This window comes from Electrophorus electricus, chromosome 11 (assembly GCF_013358815.1).
Source record: "Electrophorus electricus isolate fEleEle1 chromosome 11, fEleEle1.pri, whole genome shotgun sequence".
Lineage (NCBI taxonomy): Eukaryota > Metazoa > Chordata > Actinopteri > Gymnotiformes > Gymnotidae > Electrophorus > Electrophorus electricus.
The window spans coordinates 12,810,001-12,836,699 of NC_049545.1; the positions used below are offsets into that span (position 1 = coordinate 12,810,001).

Here is a 26,699-nt window from a genome sequence, read left to right on the forward strand (position 1 = left end):
AGTGCCAACCCCCCACCCCATTCCCTCGTGGAGGAGGACCATGAAGGGGGGGAGACGGAGGTGTGGGAGATGTGGGTCTACTCGTATCTTCCTCTCCATCTCTCTTCCTTACGGTCCCTCTCTCCGTCTCTCAGCTGGCCAGCCTGATGTACGTCAGCTTCCCATTAGCCGCACTCATCCCGGCTGCGCCCGTCTTGAAGAGAACAAGTTGGTGACCTGCGGAGAGGAGGCAGGGGGTCACCCTGGGGGGGGGGGGGGGGGGGGGGGGGCTGACCTGACGGGAACATTCCTGCATAAACGAGACTTCCGAAAAAGAAAAGGAATGGCTGCCACACGGGAGGGATGTGGGAGATGAGCAAGAAGGGAAGGACGTGGCGGTCTCGGGTGGAGAGAGGGAGAGAGAGAGAGAGAGAGCACGAGGACAAAGGTGGAGGACGAGAGAGCGCGAGAGAACGGCGAGGTGGACGAAAGAAACCGAGGCCTACTCAGAAAGACAGCTGGGAAGGCGCGGAGGAGGGAGAGAGAGGAAGAGGCAAATGTCAAGAAGAAGAGAAAGACCGGGAGAGAGAGGGAGAGAAAGGGAGAGAGAGGGAGAGAGAGGGAGAGAGAGGGAGCAAGCGGGGAAGAGGAGAGGAGGAATGCGAGAGTGGTATGCTCAAGGCTGCTTTGGTGAAGATTAGCCATCGGGGGCTGAGGTGCTCCTTTCAGGCTGTGCTTTAATGAAGTGCCTGGACGCCGCTCAGAGGGGGAGTAGAGAGGGGTGCGGGAGGCAGCGAGTGATGAAAGACGAGCGCAGGGATGAGGCGGGACTGGCAGCCAGAGCACCGTTTGATCAGGAGGCTGTCTGTCAGCACAGAGCCTTTCCTGATAGGCCCACCGGCTCACACGCATTCTCGCCAACGGTTGCACTCGCTACAGCGACTCCTACTCAGGGCTTCCACATCTGCGTGACTGGTGGGCTGAGATGCAGCCGTTGCCCCTAAGGAAAACGGGTGTGTGCACGCCGAGATCCTCACCTGTCCATGTGCTCTGATTGGTCAGGACAAAAGCTCTGCACTGGGCGTGGCTGTCGCATACACCAATGGCCTCGTGGATGTTATAGACAGACAGCATGCATCCGTCGTGCTGATAGGACGGCCAGCAGCGGTAGTTCTCTCCAGCTATTGAGGCATCCGCCACCCGTTTATACTCTACAAGAGAATCAGCACATCAGACAAAAGGAGAGACAAACAAAACAAAAAAGTTGAAGAACGGAATCAAATTCAGAATGGACTTGTATATGCCACAAAAATGTGTAAGTGTGTGTAAGTGCATGTGTGTGTGTGTGTGTGTGTGTGTCTGCATGCACGTTGATGTGTGTGAGCGTGCGTGAGTGTTTTGTGTGTGCACATCAAGGGGTGGTTCAGGACAAGCTCTCATTGTGTGAACACAAGAGGGCTGAGTTGTTCCCTGACAGAAGCAGTGTCTTGTGCCTGCTGTTGGTCTGTGCTGAACATGTGTCTACTCACTCATTCACACACACACACACACACACACACACACACACACACACACACAGTGTAAACGCCATTCATGGTGACCCCAGTCACAATGCAAGCCTCTGTCTCTAGGCAACCGCAGCCACAGGCAGACTGAGAATGGGAGGGAATCAGATAAAGAGGGAAAGAATGAAAGAAAGAATGATTCAGATAAAGAGACGTGAAGATGGTTTCCTACAGAAAGCCCCACTAGCATCAGTCCTCTCATACCCCCCACACGCTCTCCCTCTGTGCTTATAATCTATAGTGTTTCCCTCTCACACTTAGACCACGCTTCTGTACAACCAGCGCAGTGTCTCTACACTACCAACACTATGCTTCTACACAACCAACACCTCTCTACACAACCAACACCACTCTACACAACCAACGCCTCTCTACACAACCAACACCTCTCTACACAACCAACACCACTCTACACAACCAACACCTCTCTACACACACAACACCACACCTCTACACAACCAACACCACTCTACACAACCAACACCTCTCTACACACACAACACCACACCTCTGCACAACCAACACCACTCTACACAACCAACACTACTCTACACAACCAACACCTCTCTACACAACCAACACCACTCTACACAACCAACACCTCTCTACACACACAACACCACACCTCTACACAACCAACACCACTCTACACAACCAACACCTCTCTACACAACCAACACCACTCTACACAACCAACACCTCTCTACACACACAACACCACACCTCTACACAACCAACACCACTCTACACAACCAACACTACTCTACACAACCAACACCACTCTACACAACCAACGCCTCTCTACACACACAACACCACACCTCTACACACACAACACCACTCTACACAACCAACACCTCTCTACACAACCAACATCACTCTACACAACCAACACCACACCTCTACACAATCAACACCTCTCTACACAACCAACACCTCTCTACACACACAACACCACACCTCTACACAACCAACGCCTCTCTACACACACAACACCACACCTCTACACAACCAACACCACTCTACACAACCAACGCCTCTCTACACAACCAACACCACTCTACACAACCAACACCACTCTACACAACCAACACCACTCTACACAACCAATGCCTCTCTACACAACCAACACCACTCTACCCAACCAACGCCTCTATACACAACCAACACAACTCTACACAACCAACACCACTCTACACAACCAACGCCTCTCTACACAACCAACACCACTCTACACAACCAACACCACACCTCTACACAACCAACACCACTCTACCAAACAAACACCACTCTACTCAACCAACACCACTCTACCAAACAAACACCACTCTACTCAACCAACACCACTCTACCAAACAAACACCACTCTACTCAACCAACACCATGCCTGATGATTTCAGTCTGATCTTCATTCTGTCATTTCCCAGCTCAGGGATCTGTCCAGAGCCCACAGTGATGGACACACCGGACGTAAGGTGGCATTTGTCAAAGCAATAATGCGGAGAAAGATTAGGCAGTGGTCTCAAGGATAATCATTTTCTGTTCGCTTCCTGACCAGGGGGGAAACATTTGCCATGTTCTGCAACAACAACCAAGGGAGAAGACCAAACAAGGATGAATGACCAAGAAACAGCCCTCTGTAACATGGCCAAGGCTCACATTAGACTGGCCATGAAGGCCGACTCTTAATGGCTGGATGCTGTATTAAATCATTGCTTTTTATGCTTAAATACAAATGCTGTCTGCTTCTTGGCGCAGCAAGGCTGTATTCTCAGTAGTGGCTAATAGGAAGGGCAAAGCAATGTCTTTTTTATGCGACTTGATACTTACTATACCTAATACAGAAACTTGCCATATACAGTATGGTATATGTACAGTATACAGTATTTCTATTGAACATATGAAAAAAAAAACTAATAGATAAAACGTCCTCTTTAGAGTAATTAAAGTACAATTTATACAAATTGTACATATTAAGCTCAAATTTTTCACATGCCATGCATTTCTCCTGGGAAACAAAAAGCAGTGATCATCACTTTGGTTGCCAGTTCAACACAAAGTAAGCAGCTCCGTTCTCATCATGAGCCCAAAGCGTGGGCACGTTCCGCAGGTCATGACGGAATTTAAGGCTCTTTCGCTCTGTGCTAACGGCCAGGTCTGATCTCACGCATGCCTTCGCCAGGTCTTATCTCACGCATGTGTTGGCCAGGTCTGTCATTATACCCAACAGTACCTCAAGCTACAACCCTGCAAATCCTGGCATGATACATTTTTCCAAATGATATGTATTTATAGTCTGTAGAACAATTATTGTCAAATATTCCTTTCCCAAGGGAAGCTATTTGTGAAAATAAATCATTCTGTTGTGTATATCAGGTTTGTCTCTGTGCAGACTCTCGGGGGTTTGTCTCTGTCCAGACTCTCGGGGTTGTGCCTCTGTGCAGACTCTTGGGGTTGTGCCTCTGTGCAGACTCTCGGGGGTGTGTCTCTGTGCAGACTCTCGGGGGTGTGTCTCTGTGCAGACTCTCGGGGGTGTGTGTTTGTTGGGCATGCTAGTGAAGTGCCATCCCCAGACTGGTCTGTACGTTCAGCTTCACAACACTGTGACAGCAGAACTGACAAGAGGAGAGTGGCCCCCTATTACTGCAAGCCTCACAACAGATGAACCATGAATCACTGATCCTCTCTCTCTCTCTCTCTCGCTCTCTCTCTCTCTCTCTCTCTCTCTCTCTCTCTCCCTCTCTCTCTCTCTCTCTCTCTCTCTCTCTCTCTCTCTCTCTCGCTCTCTCTCTCTCTATCTCTGGGGGCATGGGTGGATGGGTGGCGAGCAGCTAGTTGATTTACTTGGTGCTCCGCTTGTCCATTTAAAGAGAAGGATCACTTTTGAGGGGGAGGGGGAAGGACCCTCTGCCTCTGCTGAATTTAACGTCTGGAGTGGAGTCTGTTGTAATTAAAGAGGAGGGTCCCCACACCACACCCTCAATCTCCCACCCCCCAAATTCCCCGAAGGACCAGGGAAGCCTCGGCCGGCGGTAAATAACACCAACTATTAGCTTCTTTATGGGCCTAATGAATGCTTTATGGAGCTCTCGCTTTCACTAAGCCGCCGAGTCCGTCAGTGTGTTGGGGGGGGGGGGGGGGTTATGCCGAGAGATGGGACTGGGGGGCAGTTGGGGGGACTCGCTGATCACCACTTTCCCAAAGGCTCACGCAGCTGTGCGCTCTGCTAGGGAAAAGCTCCCTCATCACTGTGAACACTGACAGTTCAGCTTTACGAGACCTTTCCACAGAGACATGCTCACTGGACCCTGCTGTACACACAGAACTGCACCCACTCCCATCACACAGCAAATGATACATATTGCAGAAGTGAATAAAAGAGAATAAAAGCAGGCATTCTGCACACAAAAAAAGTGCACATGCTTGCTACAGTAGCACAGTGTCGAAGGCCATCTGGTGTGAGATGAAGAGGCGTGAGGGGAAAGAGTTAACACTCCAGGCTGTGAGCATTCATTTGTAATGCACTCATCAGTCAACGGCCGCCTGCCCTCCCTGCTTCAGACAGCCAGTGGAGCGAGGAGAGGAGACAGGAGAGAGCGAGAGAGGGAGTTAGGGGAAGAGAGAGGAGGAGAGAGTGAAAAAAGAAAGCACTTGAGCAGAGTAAATGCAAACGCGAGTGGGCCAGAGAAGAGAAAGGGGACAAATGGAGGTTAAGTGACCGAGAAACAAACGAGGAAGCGAGAGACAGAGGAAGCAGTGCAGCTGTGTTTCGCCTGGGGCCTCAAGAAGCAGTCCAGCCAAATAAAAAAGAACCAGTCTGAACCCTGTCTGGCCTCCTTTCTCACCAGTATATAAACCAGTATGTAATTGTTAATCTCATCCCAAGTACATCAGAACACTCCCCACTTTTTATGCACCATCACACACATACACACACACACACACACACACACACACACACACACACACACACACACCCACACACACACACACACAGTACTCCAGTCCCTTTCTCTCTCTCTCTGTGTGCTTCCTATGAACCTGCTCAGCCAATTATACGAATCCTCTGGCAAAGTCCAAAAGTTAGGATATAGATTTGTGCTGAAAGTCACAGGGCTGAAGCAATCCGAGAGGAGCAGGACGAGTGGGTTACAGAACCGTACCGTGAGTCTCGCACAGCTCAACCATCACAGGCGGGGTACGGAGGGGGGGGGGGGGGGGTCCCACGGCGGAAGATCGCTTTAAACAGTTCATCACAGAGTGAGCACATGGGAGACAAGTCAGACATGGAGCACCCTGATCTGCTGTACTACTGAACCCCAGGGCACGGAGAGAAAGCCGATAAAAAGCAGACAACTCTCTCTGCAAGACTAACTCCCTTCTGCATGTTTATGGCAGGTTTCATCTGAGTGGGCGATGCAAGTGGCAGGGTAGTGGCAGAAACGTGGCAGAGGACTGAGCAGATAAAGCAGAGTCTCTGTCTGAGGATGGTGCTTTGCTTATCTACCAGGCTGTTTATTTACATTGCCTGTTTTTATTTACATTGCCTATTTTTTGGTGTTACTGCGGCACTCTTAGAATAAAGTGGATTGTGGTCTTCAGCCATTGTCCTGATCCAAATAAAGGCATTAAGATGTACGTGTGTGTGTGTGTGTGTGTGTGTGTGTGTGTCTCACTTACCTGTTTTATATGTTTGAGTGTTATTTGTGAGGTAATGTCCATTCCTGTATATCTCTAACACCTTCTCAAGGTGAGTGAGGGTCTCATCTGTACTCCAGAGCAGCTCCCCTAAAACACAAACACAAACACACACACACACACACACACACATACACATAGTCAACAATCAGATTGCTATCAGTCTGCCATCCCTGACTGATTCGGTTTCTGCCCAGTGAAGCCCAGTCCTGTGCATTCGGCACCACCCGCCTACATTAGAGAGTGACGGCTTTGAGCTTCACTGGTACACAAGGAAACAGAGAGATCACATCAGTGCTTAGCCCACCCACACTATCCTCCCGCACCTCCATGGCCTGCTGTGCCCATGAGTAGCAGGGTTCAAATGCTATTCGACATGCCATCACCCTGATGAACACGACGATAGGAAACACACACAAAGCAGCCGGGCGGCGATCAAGCAAGAGAAACACAGAATGCTGGAAAGGAGAGACAGCACTACTATGAACCCGAATCTGAGGGAGAGGAGGATGAGCGCAAGCTGCGTGCGGTTTCGGGCCTTGGCCCCCAGCCGCCGACAAGCGCGAGAGAGAGCACGCTGACCTGTGGAGTTGACGATCCTGTCGAGAAGTGGCCTCAAGGCAAGGGGAGCACTGTGGGGCAGCAGGTAGGTAAAGAAGAACCTGGATACAAGCAAAGAAGACCAAGAGAATAACAAGGGTTTGGGTGCTAGATGGATAACTGCAAATATTCACTGTAGCTGCCTCTGGCCTGTCAATAGGATCTCCATCATGACTGGTAGTAGAAATATTATAAAGCATTCATTTTTATTTTATTTATTACTTTTATACCGGACTAAGGCAACAAACAGCTGCCCTGATTCACCTCTCACTCCAAGTCCGTGCTTGTGGCTCACCTGTAGGCATTGTACAAGTTCCTCTTCTCGTTGATGCCCTGGCAGCGTCCCCTGCTGCACGGGAGGGTGAAGTTGCGCGCCGGAAACTCCAGGAGGCAGTTGGCCGGTGTGGCGGGTGAGCACGGCGTCTCCTCTACGCTGGCGTCGTCCAGGTCAGTCACCTTCAGCTCGCCGCCCACCAGCACAAACTGGCGCGGCCTGAAGTCGAGCAGGGTGAGGGAGCCCAGCGGGGAATGGGCCAGGTAGTGCAGCAGCCGGCCAAGGCTCAGACAGATCTGCAGGACAGGGCAACCGGAGCAGGGGGTAAAGTGTGAGAAATGCTCCCGTGCGGCAGGACGGAGGATTAGCAGCAGTCTGCGTTGGGGGCGACTCGTTTGGCAGATCTATTCACCTACGGCGTGAAAAACCTCTGCCTTGTTTTTGGTTAGCAACCATCCAGAAGAAGCGCGTCGCACAAGGCGATATGCGTGGCATTGTGGGTATCTGGGAGCAACACCTCCACCACAGTCAACACTTAATTGCTTAAAGGACCACTTCAGTGTGTGTGTGTGTGTGTGTGTGTGTGTGTGTGTGTGTGTGTACACTGAGGATTAGCACTCTTATTGTGTATGAGGGTATTAGGGGTCAGGCTGGGCCCAGCAGAAGGTCAGTGGTCTTGGTGAAGAGACCCTGCGTGTACACAAACCCACTGCCACAGAAGCAGTGAAAGCAGAGCGAGCAGGAAGGAGGGGCTGGCACAGTTCCTGCTTTTCATAGCAGACAAAAGCTGTTTTTAATGTACTCAGGATTAGGAGACACTGGGAAAGGTCAGCCCCTGCCCAGTGCACTGTGGGTGTCTGTGTGTCTGCAGTTGTTTTCTTCTTCTTGCTTTGATGTAGCAACGGTTAGGCAGACGTGCAGGGGGAGGAAACCGACCTAACCTAACAGACAACAGCGCAGTCTGTAGTGTTGATCCTCACGCCATTACAAGAGACATTCATGAACATTCTGAGATTCCTGCACAGCACATGCAGAAGAGATGTGCGTTCGACGTAAGTGCACAAAACGAATCGGTTTGTTTGCGGATCTATACTCCACTGGTGAGGTGCCCACGTGTATTTGTGCCAGGGGGAGGGTTAAGCAGGCTAGCCTACGAAAGCCTCTGACCACGTGCCACGTGGGAAATGGCTCCACACATATATGAGCCATTTGCTAGCCGGCCTCTTCAGAACAGCTTGTTTTTATGATGCGGAAGCATTGCAGTGAATGTAGCCCTTCAGTCGGGGTGCACCTGGCCGGCTAGAACCTTCTGGGGAAAAAGGAAAATAAAAAAAAATGGACATCTCAACAAAGTGAATGCACACTTAAGAAATGGCACAGATCACCAAAACGACTCGAGTGAGTGGAACATTATTTTCGGCATGATGACTGAAGTTCAGATAAAGCAGAGAGGTGGGAAGCACAGCAGTGAAGGTCCATAAAAGCAAGCAAAGAATTTAAAGACACAGTCAACAGAACATATAGAGTTATAAATAGAGTTCAGTTTTCAATGTTTCAAAAATTCAGCACTCCGCATTTTGTTATTCTGACCTTTCTATTTGTTTAGATGAAAGTTATTTTTTTTAAACTTATTATTAGTTTTTAAAAAAATGAATTAATGAATTTATGTATTAATAATAAACTGTCTTTTATTAACCAATTTTTATTTAAAAACTAAGTCACAAAAAGACAGGAGGAAATCAGTCACGGAAAAAACAGTAGGAAAAAGTTGTGCAAAATTCTTTTCAAGAGCCCGTGAAAAATTACTAACGTCACAGCTGGTTTTCATGGGCACCGAAGTCAAAGAAGAAATTTATTTAATTTTCTCCAACGGCCTTCACTGGTGCCCAGCTGGAAATTCACTTGCCCTGGCTAATAAATTTCCCAGAATCCCACAGTATGTGGTGTGGCGGACCTACGTAAACGTCCCACATCAGACCTTCAGTGGAAGCCCATTAGGAGTGGCAATGCGAAGCCATTCACAAGCTTGAAAAGCAGTCTGAGTGTTGATGGGCAGACAAGTCTGCACCGAGCTGCGTTACGAATCGTTGTGCTGAGTTGTACATCGCCGTGATGACATGTAAATGAATGCAGTGTAGTCTGCAGGAGTACATGGAAATGTTCACAGCGTGCTTTTACCACGGGTCGATGTCTCCGTGTGTGTGTGTGTGTGTGTGTGTGAGACAGTAAAGGACAGATGAGGTGACATGCTCTTGTGGGAATGCGCTTGCATGTCTGTGTGAATAAATGCATATACAGATCCACAGTATACACATTCATTTAGGCCTACGTAAATCTTTTTTTAAATCTGATTCCAAAACACGTTCATTGCCCTCGCGGCCCCCGTCCTGAGTCAGACACACCGAGCAGGAGCTTTCACACACTCGCTCTGCTGCAGAATGACGGCAGCTGCGCCATGACCCTCGGGCTACACAATGGATCCTTCCTCGCCGAGTGCAAACTGCTTGGGCCAAAGGAAGTAATAAGAAACAATTACCACGGGTTGCCATGGTGACAGCGATTAGCAGGGTCAGCCGGGCAATGGCGGTGCTGCTCCGGTCAGCAGAGACAGGAAGTGGCAGTAGGCTGACCAGTGCTGTCTGAGTCCCAGCCCACCCGAGCCCCGCAAGCCCCGCCCCTTATCCTGCAGCCTGATTAGCTGGGCCAAAAAGAAGCGCGGCATGCGCTATATTCTCTCTCTCTCTCACTCGTCAGCTCTTTTTCATAGCACCGCATATCAATTTCCAGTTTGTCTACAAACATCATCAACCATTACACAGTATAGACTTGATTTTGCATGGGTTTTTTACTCTGGTTACATGTGTATCTGACCACAGGTCTTTTGTGGTAGTGTTGTTGTTGTTATGTACAGTGGAAGCTGGCTCCACCCTTCAACCCTTCAGCAGTCAGACAGACAGATGAAATGAGATATCTGTCAGACGCAGACGCTCACTCACCCGGAACCGCTCCTCCCAGGGCGTCTGCAGGAGCTGGATCATCTCCAGGGGGCTACCCAGCTCCGTGATGGCTGTCACCGTGTCCTTGATGTCATTGCTGTCCTGGTTACAGTAACCATACAGCTGTGGAAGAGAGATAGAGAGAGAGAGAGAGAGAGAGAGAGAGAGAGAGAGAGAGAGAGAGAGAGAGAGAGAGAGAGAGCCACAGAGAGCTCTTAGACCACCAGTCACTCAGCCCAGACTGCCTAGATAACGGTACTGTGTAGAATTTCACTGTTTTGACTCAGGAAGATTTGTGTGTGTGTGTGTGTGTGTGTGTGTGTGTGTGTGTGTGTGTGTGTGTGTGTGTGTGTGTCTCACTAGAGAGGGCAGATGAGGGGAGTGGAGTATCAGGTTAGAGATAAAAGTAAATCAGCACTTTGTTTTACAGTCAGTTTACCATTCTGTATAGGGTTGAAACACACACACACACACACACACACACACCCTATTAGCTACTACAGCAGGGTGAAACACCAGACACAATTAGGAAACTGGACTTTGTGGGTTTGTCCTAGTAGGAGAAAGCTCTGAGCTCCACTTTAACCAAAGGGGCTTTTACCCTTCATACTGCCGCGTTCACAACTGAATCTGGCGCTTTGCTTACAGAAACATTTTCTTAAGCTAATTTGAGCCAAAGAAGCTAGTTAAAATTAAACAGCATGAAATTTCATCTGGAAGGAAAACACCCCAGGGCAGTGTGACGGGCTCGCACTGCCGCCGCAGTCTGCGCGAACAAAGAGGGGCGGGCACAACCGTCCGCTCCGAGGCAGGCCCACAGACTCTCTCTCCTCTCACTCTTTACTGGGCTAAGTTCACTTGAGCTGTAATCAAACTCCCTAAAATCCTATTTGAGCACGAAGGACTCTATAGCATGTGACTCATTATTGTGAATCATTATTGTGTGTAGGACTGAAAAAAAATATGAATGTGTGTGAGGGTGTTGTGTGTGTGTGTGCGTGTGTGTGTGTGTGTGCGTGTGTGTGTGTGTGTGTGTGTGTGTGTGTGTGCGCGTGTGTGTGTGCGTGTGTGTGTGTGTGTGTGTGTGTGTGTGTGTGTGTGTGTGTGTGTGTGTGTGTGTAAGATTTATTTTAAGATAGAACAAGTACTTTTTACTTTCTTATAAGGCTAATGAGTCCACACTATTCCAGCAATCATAACGACACATGCAAACAGAATGCAAACACATCTATTCCAGGGTTCATTCTACTCTAAATGTGGATAGGTCAGTCATACAATGTCTGCCGTGACTTCCATATGATACAATAGCCGAGATGCTAAACATTACCACTGCCATGCATCATAGTGTTGCTTAGCAAGGTCAATACACAAACACACACACACAAACACAGAGAGACAGAGGAAGGACATGTTTTTAGCAGAGGGGAAAGACTTAGGTGATACTGCATGTGCCAGCCATACAGGTTGAGAGGTCACAGCCCTGCGCTGAGACTACCCCAACACCCAACACCTGGCACAAGAAGAAGAGTGCCCCCATCTGGAAACACAGGTGTAGAATACACATTTCTTGTTGAAAACACACATGCCCTCCGCTTCAGCTGGTCTGTATAACAAGCACAGGAGCAGCATCGGTCTGGGTAGTATCTAACTTTACTCAGACGTCAGGCAGGTTTTGACACCAATGTAGACCTGGAATAGGCATCATCTGATCCCGTAGCCATGTTAGCAGGCAGATGAGGGGTGAAGAAGAAGAGGGGAGATGCAGATCATCTCAGGAAGCTTTCCTAGGGCCTGGCCAGAAAGCACACGCTATCTGAGATTAGACAATCTCTAATGACTCTAATCAGAATGCTTCATCTAAGCACTGTGTGTGCATGTTTATTTGCATTCTTAACATGCAAGAATTCTTGAGACTTGCTGTCTGTGTGTGTGTGTGTGTGTGTGTGTGTGTGCGTGTGTGCGTGTGTGTGTGTGTGTGTGTGTGTGTGTGTGTGTGTGTGTGTCTGTGTGTGTGTGTGTGTGCGTGCGTGTGTGTGTGTGTGTGTGTGTGTGTGTGTGTGTGTGTGTGTGTGTGTGTGTGACTCCATTGCCTTCTGTAAGATAACAGTCCGCACATGAAGGAGTGTTGGCCGTCTGCTGGCTGGCACGGAGCCATGCTGTCTGACCCTGGTTCAGAGGTCAACCTGCCTGTCTTGTCTATTTGCCACTGCATCTCACCAGCCCTGCTCTGTCTCTGCTTTCACACCAGTGGATTAAGATACAAGAACATTTCAGGAACACGGCTGTAAAACCACTGGCAGTATTGTACTTGCACTTTCACGAAAACATAAGAAAACATTTTTCTAAAGTGGAGCATTTATTTTTTCATTTCATAGTCTCAACACTCTGGAATAATTATCCATGCTAAACCTTTACATAAATTACATAAATTACATAAATTACGTAGATATCTTTGGTTTCATGTCATCTCTACCAAAAATGTCAATCAGTTTTGGTAACGATCATTACCAAAACTGATGTAAATGTAAATGTCATCAAATGTAAATGATCAAAATGATTCACATTTTTGGTAGAGAAACTACATTCACAAACAAAAGCTTTACTGGATTTAATCTTTAAAACTAGCCAGTGTCTTGCATCATTAAAAAAACAACACCTGGGATTTATCTCTGGCTTCTAAGTATGTTTAGCCTGGTTTTATTCATGTTTTTATTTGGCTCTGTATAGGACTTGGAATAAACAAGTTAGTAAACTACTTGAGCTAAGTGTGAAAGTGTTGCATGTTTTCAAGGCGTTTCCCTGGTCTAAAGACTCGTGTTCACCTTAAAGCAGATCTCTCGTGGCAGTTTACTCCTTCCTGAAAAGGGGGTGTAATCAGCAGAAAAGTTTGAACTCTTTTCAATCAATGGCTGGCAATTCTGAATATACCATAAAAATGATAGCTTTCTGGAAAAGCCAAAGCACTCAAACTATGCCATGTTATCTGCTGTTATTTTGTTTTGGTAGAATCAGGCTGGAGGCTTTTCAGGCCATAAGTAGATGCATTGTGCCGTGATGTTAATAGAAACAAAGAAGAAAAACACGCAGTCATGGTAGGTGTCATGCCATCCCACTCAAGGTTGGGGTAAGCTGCAACACTACCACAACACAAAGCTACTGCACTTCCACAGCACAACGTTACAACACTACCACAACACAACGCTACAGCACTACTACAGTACAGTCTGAATCAAGTACAAAAAAATTTTTTTTTTTTTTTGAGTACTATATATGCCCCTCTCCCCAGTGCACAGTCAAAAAGGTAATTAGCTAAAGTGTTAGAGGTGCTTCACGGAACCGAGCAAACCAGAAACTCGCTTCATGCATAACTACGCCACAGCAAATTACAGCACTAGAGAAAAATCGCTCAGCTCCAGTTCACGTACCTGCAAACATTTTCCCAACTGCCCTGCGCCAATCCGGGTTGCAGGCCAATGCTCCAGGCTCTATACAAAAGCATTTCTGTGCGAGGTGTTATTAATTTGCAAATAGGCCTGACGGCTCATGAACACACACCCGCTCCCAGGCACAGAGGCGGGCACGCAGGCGCCTTTAACGAAGGCACCCTGGCAGTGCATCAGAACAGGCATGGAGAGGGTAATGTTTGTGCAGAGACATAACAGGGCAGGGTGACTGCAGCCGGCCGTCCGCGGTTCAGGGTCACTGAACAAACAACTGTCCGCTAGAACAAGAGGGCCTCAGTAACCCGAGCAGGGTCCTGATCCACTGGCTGAGATAGGAGAGGGTGAGAGCTCAGATCAGATTCAAGTGTGCGTTGGGGGGGACGCTTCTGAGTAATTTCTAACTCTTTAGATGGATAATTCTTCATATCTCTGAGGCTTACTGTGGTTTAACAGAGAAAGTACAAAATCGTAAAATGTTGCGGAAGTATGCCAGAGCTTACAAAAAATTCACATGAACACATCATATTTATCTTCTATTAGTTCTTTATATTCAGCACTTCATAATGAGTATTGGAGCTTCTTTAGGACAAACAGCAGTTAATAAACTCCAGTAAAGCAAACACCATTCTGATGACAGCATCTAAATGAAATCTCCTCACCCTCAAATATTTGTATAGTGTCCAACTACTTCTGAATTAGGGGCTGTGAACTGAACCATTGAAAATGATAGGGATCCTCCAGGGTGTAAGTGTGTGTGTGTGTGTGTGTGTGTGTGTGTGTGTGTGTGTGTGTGTGTGTGTGTGTGTGTGTGTGTGTGTGTGTGTGTGTGTGTGTGTGTGTGTGTGCGCGCGTCAGTGTGGGGTTGAGTGTGTGTGTGGGTGTGTGTATGTGTGTGTATAGGTGTGTGCGTGTGTGTGTGTGTGTGTATGTGTGCACGTCAGTGCGGGGTTGAGGGTGTGTGTGGGTGTGTGTGTAAGAGGGAATGCACAGGCAAGCGGTAGATGCCAAGATAGAGGTCCACATTCTCCGGGCCTCTCCCCATAGCCAGTGGTGCTCAGAGCATATAGAGCCGACACATGCCAGGGCCACGGTCAGCCCTGTGCTCTCACCAGGGCTGGGGGGTAGGGGGCTGGGGGGTAGGGGGCTGGGGGGTAGAGGGCTGGGGGGTAGGGGGCTGGGGGGTAGGGGGCTGGGGGGTAGAGGGCTGGGGGTAGGGGGCTGGGGGGTAGGGGGCTGGGGGGTAGGGGGCGAGCCAGACCTCGACAGAGCTCCTCTCATTTCCTTCCTCCAGTCCTGGACCTGCCATTGCAGGACCGTCCTGCGGCACACCCTGATGACTGCGGAGTAGTTCCATTAGCGTTAATCATCAGGACACGTCACTGCCAGACACAGCACGCCTTCGCTTACCGTGAAAGGAAATTGTTTGAGACGTGGAAAAGCGATAAGACTGTGGATTAGATCTAAAAGGTGTTAAGGGGGGAAAAAATAAAAAATTTAAATAAAATTGCACTGCTTTTATTATTCTTTTTATCTTGGCTAATGTCATAACTGTTTGCCAAAAACAAGTCTGAACAGAAGAGTCTCAGCAGAACAAAATGAATTGAATCTAATTTTTTTTTTTTTGTACATGGAATTCCAGGATAAATGAAACAAATAGGGAATTTCTACAACTTTTCCCTTTCTGTATGCTTCCTTCCTGTGGAAGTTGGAGGTTAAAGTGTTAACCCGTGTTTAATTACAGCGAGGGCTCCAACTCATGACATGGTCCTGCTCCCCCTCTCCCTTCCTAAAAATGACCCTGGGGGCCTCCGTGTTCACGACATCTAGCTTTCACATTAACACTAGCAGGTTACTGATTACTCGTCTGTCAGTTTGTGTATGTGTGTATGTGGGTGTGTTTGAATGTGTGTGTGTCTGAGGATCTGAGGGGCTAACAAAATGACATACTAATATAAATATAATCTGACTACAAGACCCCTAATCATGGCCCCTGAGTGACATACTCGAAATCCTTCACACGCCGCCTGATATGCCTCACACACTCACTCGCGCACACCACAACCAAGGTTCATTTATCTGGCCCTCAAACCTACGAACTCAAAAGACGGCAGACACAAGGTTTGACGAGCATGCCCTGGTCACCTTCGTCGCTATCTCTCTCTCTGATCTGCACCGATCCGTCTTGCTCATGCTGGTGCTAACAAGGCAGAGGGCAGCTAACCCCCTCGACCCCCCCCCCTCCCCGCGCCCCATCCAACGCCACCACTTCCATTTCCACCCCCAACCCCACATGGCCATACCTGGATCCCATGTTCCTGTTTATACAACAGGTGTACCCTTCCCTCAGTCTGACCCCCCCCCCCCCCCCCCCCCCACACACACACACACACACAAACGCCAGCAGACACATTATTTCTGAACGTGTGCCCATGAGACTTCCCTGAGGCATCGGGCAGCAGAGAAGGCTCAGCTTCGCAGCTACGTGCCCTCTTATTGAACCCCTTGCCTGGATTAAATCAAGCCAACATATCAGATTGTCTCACCTCTGACCCCACCAGCACCACACCACCCCCCACCCCCGCTCTTACAAAATACACTCTGCATATTTTTGTCTTATTCGGTGCTTGCCAAGGCAAACGAAAGCCAACGCTCAGGGCCTGATTGGGGAAGTAATTGTGATCCAGCACTGTCTCTGTTAATGCTCACGTACTGGGAATATCAGTGTCTATGTTTAATTATGCACTTTCTACAGTTGCTTCATGGACAAAGTATGATTTGAAAATTTTTGCTCTCTTGTTTGGATGTTGAGAGAGTCTGGCCTGCATGGAGGAAACCTTTGGAAGGAGACGGGCACTGGAGTCAAACCATGTGCTTACTGAAGCTAAATCTGATAAACAAAGAATTTGACTCTTTATACACAGCCGCGTCTGCTGGTCAGTAATGATTAATATTTATGGCTGTTTGTATGTGTGAGTGTGTGTGTTGGGTGAAACAAAGTGTCTGTGTATGTAAGAAGAATGATCATTTCCCATATATGTGTGAAAGTCAATATTGTCATTGAATTACACAGTATCTCTCTCACTTTCTCTCTCTGTCTCTCTCTCTCTCTCTCTCTCTCTCTGTGTGTGTGTGTGTGTGTGTGAGAGAGAGAGACAGAGAGACAGAGAGAGCGAGAGAGCGAGAGAGAGAGAGAGAGAGAGAGAGAGAGAGAGAGAGAGAGAGAGAGAGAGAGAGAGAGAGTGCTAACATCATTTAATTTGTAACCTCAGCTGCTGCAATTGAATGAATTTAAGTAAAGACATGCAGTTGCATACTGGTACAAACCACCATGTGGGAACTGTCAGTTCAAAATTAAAGCTGCTATATTAAGTTCGAATGTCCAGAAACTAAAAATATAAAACCACCAATGGTGTGTGGCAGATAGTATTAAAATTTCCCAGTTCCATCTGAACACGGTTATTCATGTAATCACGTATGACTAAAATAAACCTTTATATTACCAGGCACATATAAAACTACATCTACACTATGGTGCCCGATAACCGAAAAAAACCGAAGAAAAAAGATATTGGTATCGCCAACAATTCAATATAAAGGGGTGTTAACTCAAGTTAGTATACATTTATGACGTGAATATTCAATAGTCCATTAGTCTATAAATAGTCGCTGAAGAATGTCGGAATTATTAAAACGACATGAATGATACACTAAAAGAAATGAGGGACTGAGTAACAAATTGGGACACGACTGCAAATGACAGAACCACTTTAAGGCTCAAAGGCTACTCGGGGGCTTAGGTAACTGTGCGGCCTACGTGTCATGACGAGGATTTGCAACGGTTTTATTACAGAAAGACACTCGAGACCGCTTTAATTACAGATGTCGGACGGATGTGCTTTATTTAGAAGTGAACAAATTTGTCATGATTTTCAACAGAAGTACTATTCCGACTTTATAGCACATACAATATAACAGTTTACCACGCGTTTCCAACTACACAGTAGATCGCCTAAATGCTTGTATTCATTGACCAACTACTCTACTGTTTACGTGAGACTTCAGCAATATTAATACTTAATTTAAGACTGTAGACTAACAAAAAAATTTTTTATTCCAGTATATTTTTGGTCAAGTATGAACACTGTTTGTTATGCAAGTCTGTTTGCGCCAGGGAGAATTTTCTTTTCCATGCTCTTCAGTGCTGTCGTTAGAATGTCTTTTGTGTAGGTATTTTAATGGGGTCCCCTGTCCCGTTGATGCCATGCTGTGAAGATATCGCAGTAATTTAGGCCTGTAGCCGCCTCTGGTCGACTGACACTTTGTTCGCTTTAAGTCGTTGTTACTGGTTAACCGTTAGGTCATGCGTGACAGTGCCTTCAGCGGGGACTAGAAAAATTTTTTTTTGGGGGGGGGGGGGGGTTACGACACAGACTGTATCTAAAATTTCTTGTCCATTCCAAGACAAAAAAAAGGTATTAGTATTTCAAACTATAGTGTAAGGAAACACCCACTCCTGGCCAAAATTTGTGTATCCTGTTATTTCTGTTATTAGACTATTACAAGGATTAGTCCATAACGTTCACGTAAACGTTTAACGTTTATCCCGATTCAAAGATTACGGGTCATGCATTAGCTAAAGATCTATGCACGAAGTGGTGAAACGAGAGAGATGCGAGAACATCTGTAGAAAACTTCATCCTCATTTCTGTCAACTTATTACAGTTTATTTAACGAGCAAGCCGCTCCAATAAAAAAGATAAACTCCGCAAAGCCGAAGTGATGCTGTGAAGGCTCTAGCAGACGATGTCGGCCTACAAAAATCGTCCTAATACAGAACAATAAAGTGCTCTTCGTTTTCAGACGCACACAATGGTCCAAAGGAAACACACTGTAAAATATAGATTATTAAGAAGTCATTTGCAGTTCTTCACCTATAGCCTCCACTATTAGTGCCACAAATAAGCCTCTTCTCTGTCATTTGAGAGACCGTTAATTATGCACGGTAGCTGAATACACACATTAACCCGAAGTGTTAGAATAAACCTTTTCTGTTAATTCTGACACGCTGTGCGCAAACATTCACACCACGAATGCATATTCGGCACTTAGCTAAGATATTATTTGTAACGCTGTTATCAGCGCAAGCACAATTTGAGGAGTTTAGTTCATTTTATTAGACGAAACTAGGACCACCGCTGCTTTTTCACATGATCACAAATCTTAATTTATTTTTAATCTGTAAATTTGTATTTGTTCTCAGTGACTAAAATTATTTTATTTCCAGCCGGGAAAATAAATATGATATAATAGACAAAAAAACCTGTAATCTATTTCTGAGTTAACTAAAGAATATAAAAATTAACAGTAATAATACAATTACCTTGAGAATATTTGGATGTTGCAATCTCTCCATCAGTGTCATTTCTTTGACAATTTTGAAGGATGCCAGCCTGTAACAGTCACTCGCCGATCCGTATTTTTTAACACAATTCTCCATATCATGACCTCCAAAATCCACTGATTTCAGGGCTACTGAAAAGCTCTTGTTCAAAGCCGCCTTGTACACAGCCTTTGTGTAGCCAGACCCGAGGTACTGAACGTTGGTCACGTTGTCAATACTACTGCAGCCAAGCATCGGTTCGTTTGTAAAATGCTTAGGCGATCTGGGTGGTGCAACCTCTGCAGCAGAGAGCGGACTTGGAGCGTTCGCATGTTTATTGTCATTTTTCTCTGATCCTTTATTTGAATCCCAGCTGCTCGCCCGTTCTAGATCCATGAGTCTCCTTCGCTCCAGTGGCCGCACGGCATCTCCGGGACCAACCCAGCGTGCCTGTCGTTGGCCATACCGGAGAACCTCGTCTAATCTCTCTCGTATCTGCGTCTGGAGGTCCTGTAGTCCGCCGGGGACGGTGGGTTCACGATTCGCCTCGGCGACAGTTGCTGCGGGTGCAAAGTTATCGACGTGAAACTGGAAAGAGTCCGCGACGCGCTGCTGTTTTTCGTAGTAGTAGCGATGCGCCCTTTCGCCGTGGTGCTCGAATCCAGGTACGAATAGCAAATTCATCAGCGTTCCGATAAAAAAGGATAGGCAAAACCCTGCCGCCACAACAATCTTCCGGCGCTTCATCTTGTTTGAGATTATTAATACTAGCAAAAAATATCTTTGTTTCCCTCTCCAGCCTCCGCCTAGCAGCCTCGCAGCTGTAGGCAGTCTAGCTGCTCGGTGCTGTATTGTGTAATGTAAAAAGCTCTTAGGATCGCAAAAAGGGGACGCAGATTGTGCGAAGGATGTGGAAGGCGCTGCTCTCACGTCTTCATCTTGCTGTTATGATTAATGCCGCTGCCTAGACGTAAGATCCACCCCATTTAAGAATGATTACGGTGACACTTGCCTCCGCGCACTCGAGACCCCTGGACTCGTTACGCCCAACTCGCGAGGGTCTCCGCACTCACCCGCACTAACCTACCGCCTGTGCTTCTGAGCGACTCAAACAAATCTGACGTCAGTGTGACTGACAGTTGACTTGGCCCTGCAGCTGTGAACTTTGTAGTTCTGCCTTCAGCTCATGCATGACTAGAATGCTTTCAGAGGATCCGCATCTCGAACTACATTACCCTTCATGCATTGTGAGGGAGGACTCGGTTACGAATTACAGCAACCCAACGGCAGGGCGGTTCCAGTGATTCCTTGAAAACTGTACGTATAAAAAGTAGCATTATAAGGAGCCCGTATCTGTGTCTATACCATTTAGGATTAATGTTCTTTCCTTATTTAGATATGTGTTCTTGTCCAAACTGACGATAGCGGCCATACAGCTCTAATCTGAATTCATGCCATATGCCCCGATATTCGTATGGGAATATATTTGCTATATATGCCTAAAAAGAGAAACGAAAACCGGATTATTTCCATTAGGTCCATCATTATGGATTTTCACTGTGAGGCATTATATTTTAACATAGCGTTGCAAAATGTAGATCTATAAGTTGTTTAGGCTATTAAAATAATACAATTAAATATTGCTTTTAAATACTACGAATGTACACCATAACAGACCGTGATATAATCAATTCTTCTAACGTTAAACCAATACTGAAATGTTTCAAGCAACTATTTCGTCTAGTTTGGACCGCATTAGACTTCTGGCCGCTATTCCAAATTGATAACGCAGTCTATTCCGCTATGGACAGACTTTTTGCAAGCCATTTGGCCTTTTTGGAAAGAAAAAAAAACGTGTATAATTATGTCTCTGGGGTCGGAGAAGTAACAGTTTAAATTAAAAACAGGCACGAGGAAAGGGGAGAAATAAATAAATAATAGCATTTGTAGGCTTACGCTTTGTTTGACGGAATAACGCATTCCGCTGGTGAAGTACTCACAAGCAACATTTTAAAAATAATCTTCATGAGTAGTCTGTGTCTACTGGAAACTAACTGAAAAATAAAATAAAAACAGACTAGTTGAAGTCATAGTTTTCAAACTTCTTGGCAAATTGTCCGTTCTTTTTTTCATAAAGCTTTGCCTACACATTGTTCCTGTTTGTCTTTTAAAAGGGAGCAGGAGACCAAGTCGCTCTTTTGGTTTATAAAATTGGCAAAAGACCGAACAGAAAAGATCTGGCGTAAGGCTGAATGCCAGTTACACGGCTATCGATCAAGGTCGCATTACCATGCTGTTAGCAGCTAATTAACAAATACAATCAACCTGGAAAATGGGGAAAGAACGGCAGCTCAGCAGGGGAGCGACCTTTAAGACAGCCCGCAGGGGCGGTGGTCAATGCGGGCACGTGCTCCCTTTCTTATTTTTTAGCACTAATTAAGATAGTTAAGTCAGGTAATGTTAGTTTAAATGTGACGTGTAAAACTCTTTTTGGAAGTTAAAATAATTCGAAATATCCAATGGCTTTAAATATCTGGCTAGTCTATTTTCACCGCTATGTTTTAATATTTCTTAATGGTATACTGTTATTAGCAAACACTTATACGGGAAATGTATGTAGTTATATGCAGCTTACACACGCGAAAATTAATTTTAAGTAATACGCCAAAAGAAATATCGTAACTGACAAAATAATAATATAAAATGCCCAATAATATAAAATGCCCAATAACTTGCTGTAATTAATTAAAGATAACCTACCGCTTTAGCTCCATCTTCTGGACACTAGATATAATAATAATAATAATAATAATAATAATAATAATAATAATAATAATAATAATAATAATAATAATAATAATAATAATAATAATAGCATACGGTGCTATGGTGAATGTTAATTTGTTCATCAATCACCATGCAAAAATGTTAGTTTTGTTAATGGCATGATGCACATGACCATAAGATATTAACGGTATTAACATCTTTCATTAGAACAACTCACTGTTCTTTTTTTTAATTTGTTGATATAAATCTATTGACATGTGAGGCAAATTTAATCTTCTGTTTAAACGTTAGTTCCCCAAAGGTTTATCAGTTACCCATTTACGACGGCAGCACAAACGAAAATGACAGAGTGTCGTGCTCGGAAATGGCATTTTCCTAATCAGTTCCTTTCAATGGTTAAATGGTTACTTTAATATTTCCGATTCTGTACGAGAGCGCGGGGGTCATTTGCATTGCTCCGCTCAGGGCGGGCAGCTCCGTGGGGTGGAGACCGAGATCGCCCCGGGGGACCTAACAAGCATTAATCCCATTTAAGAAGTTAATTTTCTTAGGGGGGTTTTCACTAAACAATGGAATACACTTCTTGTGTTCTCAAAAATGTGTGCGGAGCCTTGGGTTTGCCATTTAAATGCAGCGCTACGTTTACATGTGAATTGAGCTCGGAGGGGGTCACGGGGCTGAGACCGAAGGATTATGTGCAGCGGCGGGATTCTTAGCCTGACTCACGCTATTTGTGACAGGCATATATCGCAGCGACCTAATAAGGGGTTAATCCTTTTGCGTTCCGTTTTCCGTGGGCGTTAATTATACACCGTAGGTAGCTGCTCGATAGGTATTCATTAAATTCGTGGGGGTTTACTCGTTACTGTAAGACAGCGCATCACCCAAAGGCAGTAATGAAAGACACGCCAATCAAGTTTCAAATGCAGTACACGGATGTTTTGCTATTTTAGTGAGATGCTGGAGCACACTTTACAAACTTAACTGCCTATGACGAATTTTATTTAGTTTTAGATTGTATTTACTTTCAGTGCGTATTACTCCTGTGATCTAATACTATCTCCATAAATGTCATCTTATTCATTATTATGCACTCTTATATTTCAGACATTAAAGCGTCACGATTCCATATCCACTTCACCGTTGCAATTTGATTTATTTTTACGTGTCCACACATAGAGTGTATAGCATTCCATTGCCAATTCACTTAAACTGAAAACCATCTTGGAATTAATCATTATTGTTACTTTTTACTGTTATTGCCATTTGAGTTCCCAGCATAGCTTCATGGTGAAATGCTTTGACAAACAATGTCCAGGCAGAACAGCTCTAGCCCCATCTTGCCCAGGGAAAAGACATCAACCAAAGTTACTAGTTAATTTATGGAACTAGTTGGCTGTTCTGTGTGATTGCTGATTGTTTAAAAAGTTGGCTTCTGGTTTGACATCGCACTATATTCTAAATATTTTAAAGCTGTGTTTCGTCACTGTAAATAAAGGGAGTCTGGCTGTGTTGCACATCATCACAGCTGTGATTTCTAAAAAGTTCTTCTCCTCTGGGGCTTGGCAGGAGGGGGACAGAGCCATAAGTTATATGGCACATAAAAAGGTCGAAAATAGCATTATTTCCATCTGAACCTGAATAAGAGATTAACTACGATTCTTTCCACTTGTCTTACTACTTGATTTGTATTGCTAAAAGGAAATATGTAATATCAATTTATAATATTTAATGTATTTGAGTTTTTTAAATATTCAAACCTGTAGATCTAGTTGTAACTGTACTAGTGCTAGCCCCATCCTAAAGTTCATTTTGTTTTCCTCTTAACCCTGTTTTCTGAGAGAAACCTTCTCATTCCCTTTTTTGAGAGACGTTCCCTTCTCTTTCTAATACAACCATTTTTTAAAAACCCTTTTATAACAAAGGTGTTAAATGTAACCACGAAGTGAACCCTTTAATGTGTGCACCAGCCACTATCTGGGTGGTGGGCTATCAGTGTATACGTCCCTCAGCCACTATCTGGGTGGTGGGCTATCAGTTTGGTGTTACTCATGAGGTGCTAATGGGTAGTCCTTATTTTTATATCAAAGTGTAAACATGTGTTTTATGTTAATACAGAAATCTTGCAGATATTGTGTCTTGTTTCTGCTGTGGTTAAAAGCACAAATACTATTAATATAGTACACTCACATCTCTATATGACTTTCCTATGGTTTCCCACAAATAGACCTAAATGGTAAAATGGTACTCTGTGTTACACTCAGAGGTTGTGGCTCTGATAAACCTTCGCTGGATGGGTGAACTACAGGTGAACAGTAAATGTTTTATTAGGAACCTTATGAGAGGTGATGTTCAGCAATTTGACTTCATGCTCTCAGACCATAAAACGTTATGGCCAAGATTACCATTCCACTTCACTGGGCTCAAAAATCAGGGGGACACAGGTGCACAGACGGTCCCTTGCATTTCTCCTAAGGTTTGATCCATTTTCGCTGTCAAACCTGTTAGGCTTGCAGCAACTCCAGCTCTGATTACTCACAAAGCAGTTGTCTGCGTGTTGCTGAGATTGGCCTGAACATCAGCGACACCCACGCAACGAGGGATGGCAAAAAGGAATTCTGTTTTCAGCGTGTCTGTGTGCTGGGTCTGGAGTCAGATGTTTCCAATCAGCGGCGTCTATTAAAGAGGTCTGGTCAGGTCACTTTATCTCCACACAGTATCACTCCACCCTGCTAGTGGGCCAGAAAATTGGATAGACGTGTCCTCTCTGCTGCCTCACCTCTCGGCCCCACGCTTATTGCCTGCACTCTTCTGAAACAGTGCAGAGAAGAGAGTCTGACAGTCCTAATCATGGAAGTGGTGGTGGTCCTCTCCATTTACAACCTCAGATAACCAGATAAATGAGCTCATATCCTTCCCTGAAAACTAACTTTGCCCTTGTGACTGATCGCTGTTGTCGTTTTGAATTTATACGGCTGTTTTTTCAACCGCTACTCTGAACCAATTCCGAGTCCACTTCCTTCCTTTATTTTCTCATTCTGTGCACCACCCATCATATTTCTTCACTTCAACTAATACATTTTACCACCTCTGAATCATGACTCACTTCCTCTCCACCACACCAATTACTTGTTTTATCTATATGCCAGTAGCGAGTGGTCAAGGCGTGTGCCATCCATACACAGCCACATTCTTTGTACCAAACCCAAAGAAACCTCTCGATTCTGTCCAACCGTGCACTGACCTCATTTATGCATTCTTTTAAAAACTGACAAATGTAGACTTCACTTCCAGTAAATCTCCCTTCTAGTTCTAGTGCGTCTTCAAGAGAAAGAGAAAAGGACCAATACCAGTGTGCTTTCTACACTGCCCCTGACCTTGAGAGGCTGAGAGACGTTTGTGTTCTCATCATACGCTGCTTTATTTTAATGTTGGATGCACGCTGAAGCCTACAAAACCCCAAGGAGCAGTAGAGACTGTGCACATCTGTAGAAGCCTGTCATTATCTGGGGGAGCTCAAGGAGAAAGGAAACGTTTCTTCAAATGGAAGCTTCCTTCTTCCAGTTAATAGGAGTTTTTTCATACAGCAAGATTGAGTGTCCAAACATTAAACGTTCCAGCACTAAACCTAAAAACAATCTGCATTTCGAGTGATTTAAATAGGTTTATAGTGTTCATTTAATAGAATTTAGAGTTAGACACAATGCAAAATGACCTACACCAGGGGGAAACATTTTCAGATCACTTTTAGATATAGTAAAACACTGCTGTCATGAGTGGACATCCTCCTCACGTCTCTGTCTCCATGGCTTCCCTGTCTCGTGTCTTCGTTTTACTTTGTGTCGTTGCACCTGTGTCTTGTTTGGGCTCATGAGCTCATGTATTTAATCCCTGTGATTGCGCTGTCTTGTGGCTCATTATTGTGAATCGGAGCTTGTTTGTGCTCCATGCTCCATGCTCTGAGCCTTGTGTTAATCCCAGCAGCTCTTTGTGATACATGCCTCGTTATAGCTCGTGTTATTTCTAGCCTCCGTGTCTACTCGTTACTCTATGTGTTAATCCTACCCTGTGTTTATCCTAGCCGCTTTGTTTTAGCCAGCTTCTCTTCTGTCGTCGTGTGTTTTGATTCGTGTAGTTCATCATTTATTCCCGGACTCTACATGTTGGCAAATTGACCCTGGGCTGTTATAATCACTGCGACTTTGGATTTGCCCATAATAAAACTCGCTCTTCTCCGCGCATGCGTCCACCTCGTGACCGTTCAACTTTAGAACTGCTAATGTAGCTGGGATTATAAATTTATATTAAGACCTATCAAGTGACATATCTTACAATTTGGGATAAAAGTAATATTTCGTGCTGATGAAATGGATTTTTAAGTAGCAATTGTTAAAATACCTAATATTTACAAAATAACATGAGCACTCAAAAACAGTATAGTAAAAGGTTATTTTGCGCCGTTTATAACTCTGAAAGCAGACATTTGGCCAATTAACATTTTAAATCACACCCGAACACTGTACAAATGTGCTTTTGAGTGTCAGTGCTGGAATATTTTAAGGGGTTTCTAATTTCTAATGCTGCATTTCACTTGCCTTAAAGGTAAATGCATTTTAACTATAGCCTTAACAGTGTTAAAATCATGAAAATTATTCTATATACAATGAAGAGATCATCACTGGGGATGTTTACTTCGTAAGATTTCACAAAACAATTTGAACACTGTTTTACAGTAAAGGCAAATATTCCAATTGCATATGTTGATCCCTCCTTGAAATTCTCATGAACCCAAATGCTCAACGTTTCAACCATCTGCTCTCATTGTAAAGTGTAATTCCTGAGGGCTCACAGCATGGCATGGACATCGAAACCACACACAGCCATCTGGCCAGCAACAGACCTCCGGGTAGGTGCTTTCTGCTGTAGGATCGCTGGATCACTGGCCTGTGTCGGCTATGCCACAGTGCCCAGGAGACT

The 26,699-nt window shown here is 45.3% G+C and overlaps 1 protein-coding gene across 1 annotated transcript in view; it reads right to left on the reverse strand.

The window, feature by feature from the left end:
• The window catches only part of pkdcca (protein kinase domain containing, cytoplasmic a), a 20,990-nt gene extending 954 nt beyond the window's left edge, over positions 1-20,036 (reverse strand). Inside the window, exons 1-7 of the mRNA XM_027002589.2 lie at positions 18,936-20,036; positions 10,113-10,235; positions 7,138-7,412; positions 6,825-6,904; positions 6,225-6,332; positions 1,017-1,190; positions 1-216 (exon numbers count right to left, since the gene is read on the reverse strand). The exon at positions 1-216 is cut by the window's left edge and continues 954 nt beyond it. Coding sequence (XP_026858390.2) covers positions 131-216; positions 1,017-1,190; positions 6,225-6,332; positions 6,825-6,904; positions 7,138-7,412; positions 10,113-10,235; positions 18,936-19,682 — 1,593 coding nt within the window. The 5' untranslated portion in view covers positions 19,683-20,036 and the 3' untranslated portion in view covers positions 1-130. The remainder of the gene's footprint in view (positions 217-1,016; positions 1,191-6,224; positions 6,333-6,824; positions 6,905-7,137; positions 7,413-10,112; positions 10,236-18,935) is intronic.
• Between the last annotated feature and the right edge of the window lie 6,663 nt (positions 20,037-26,699).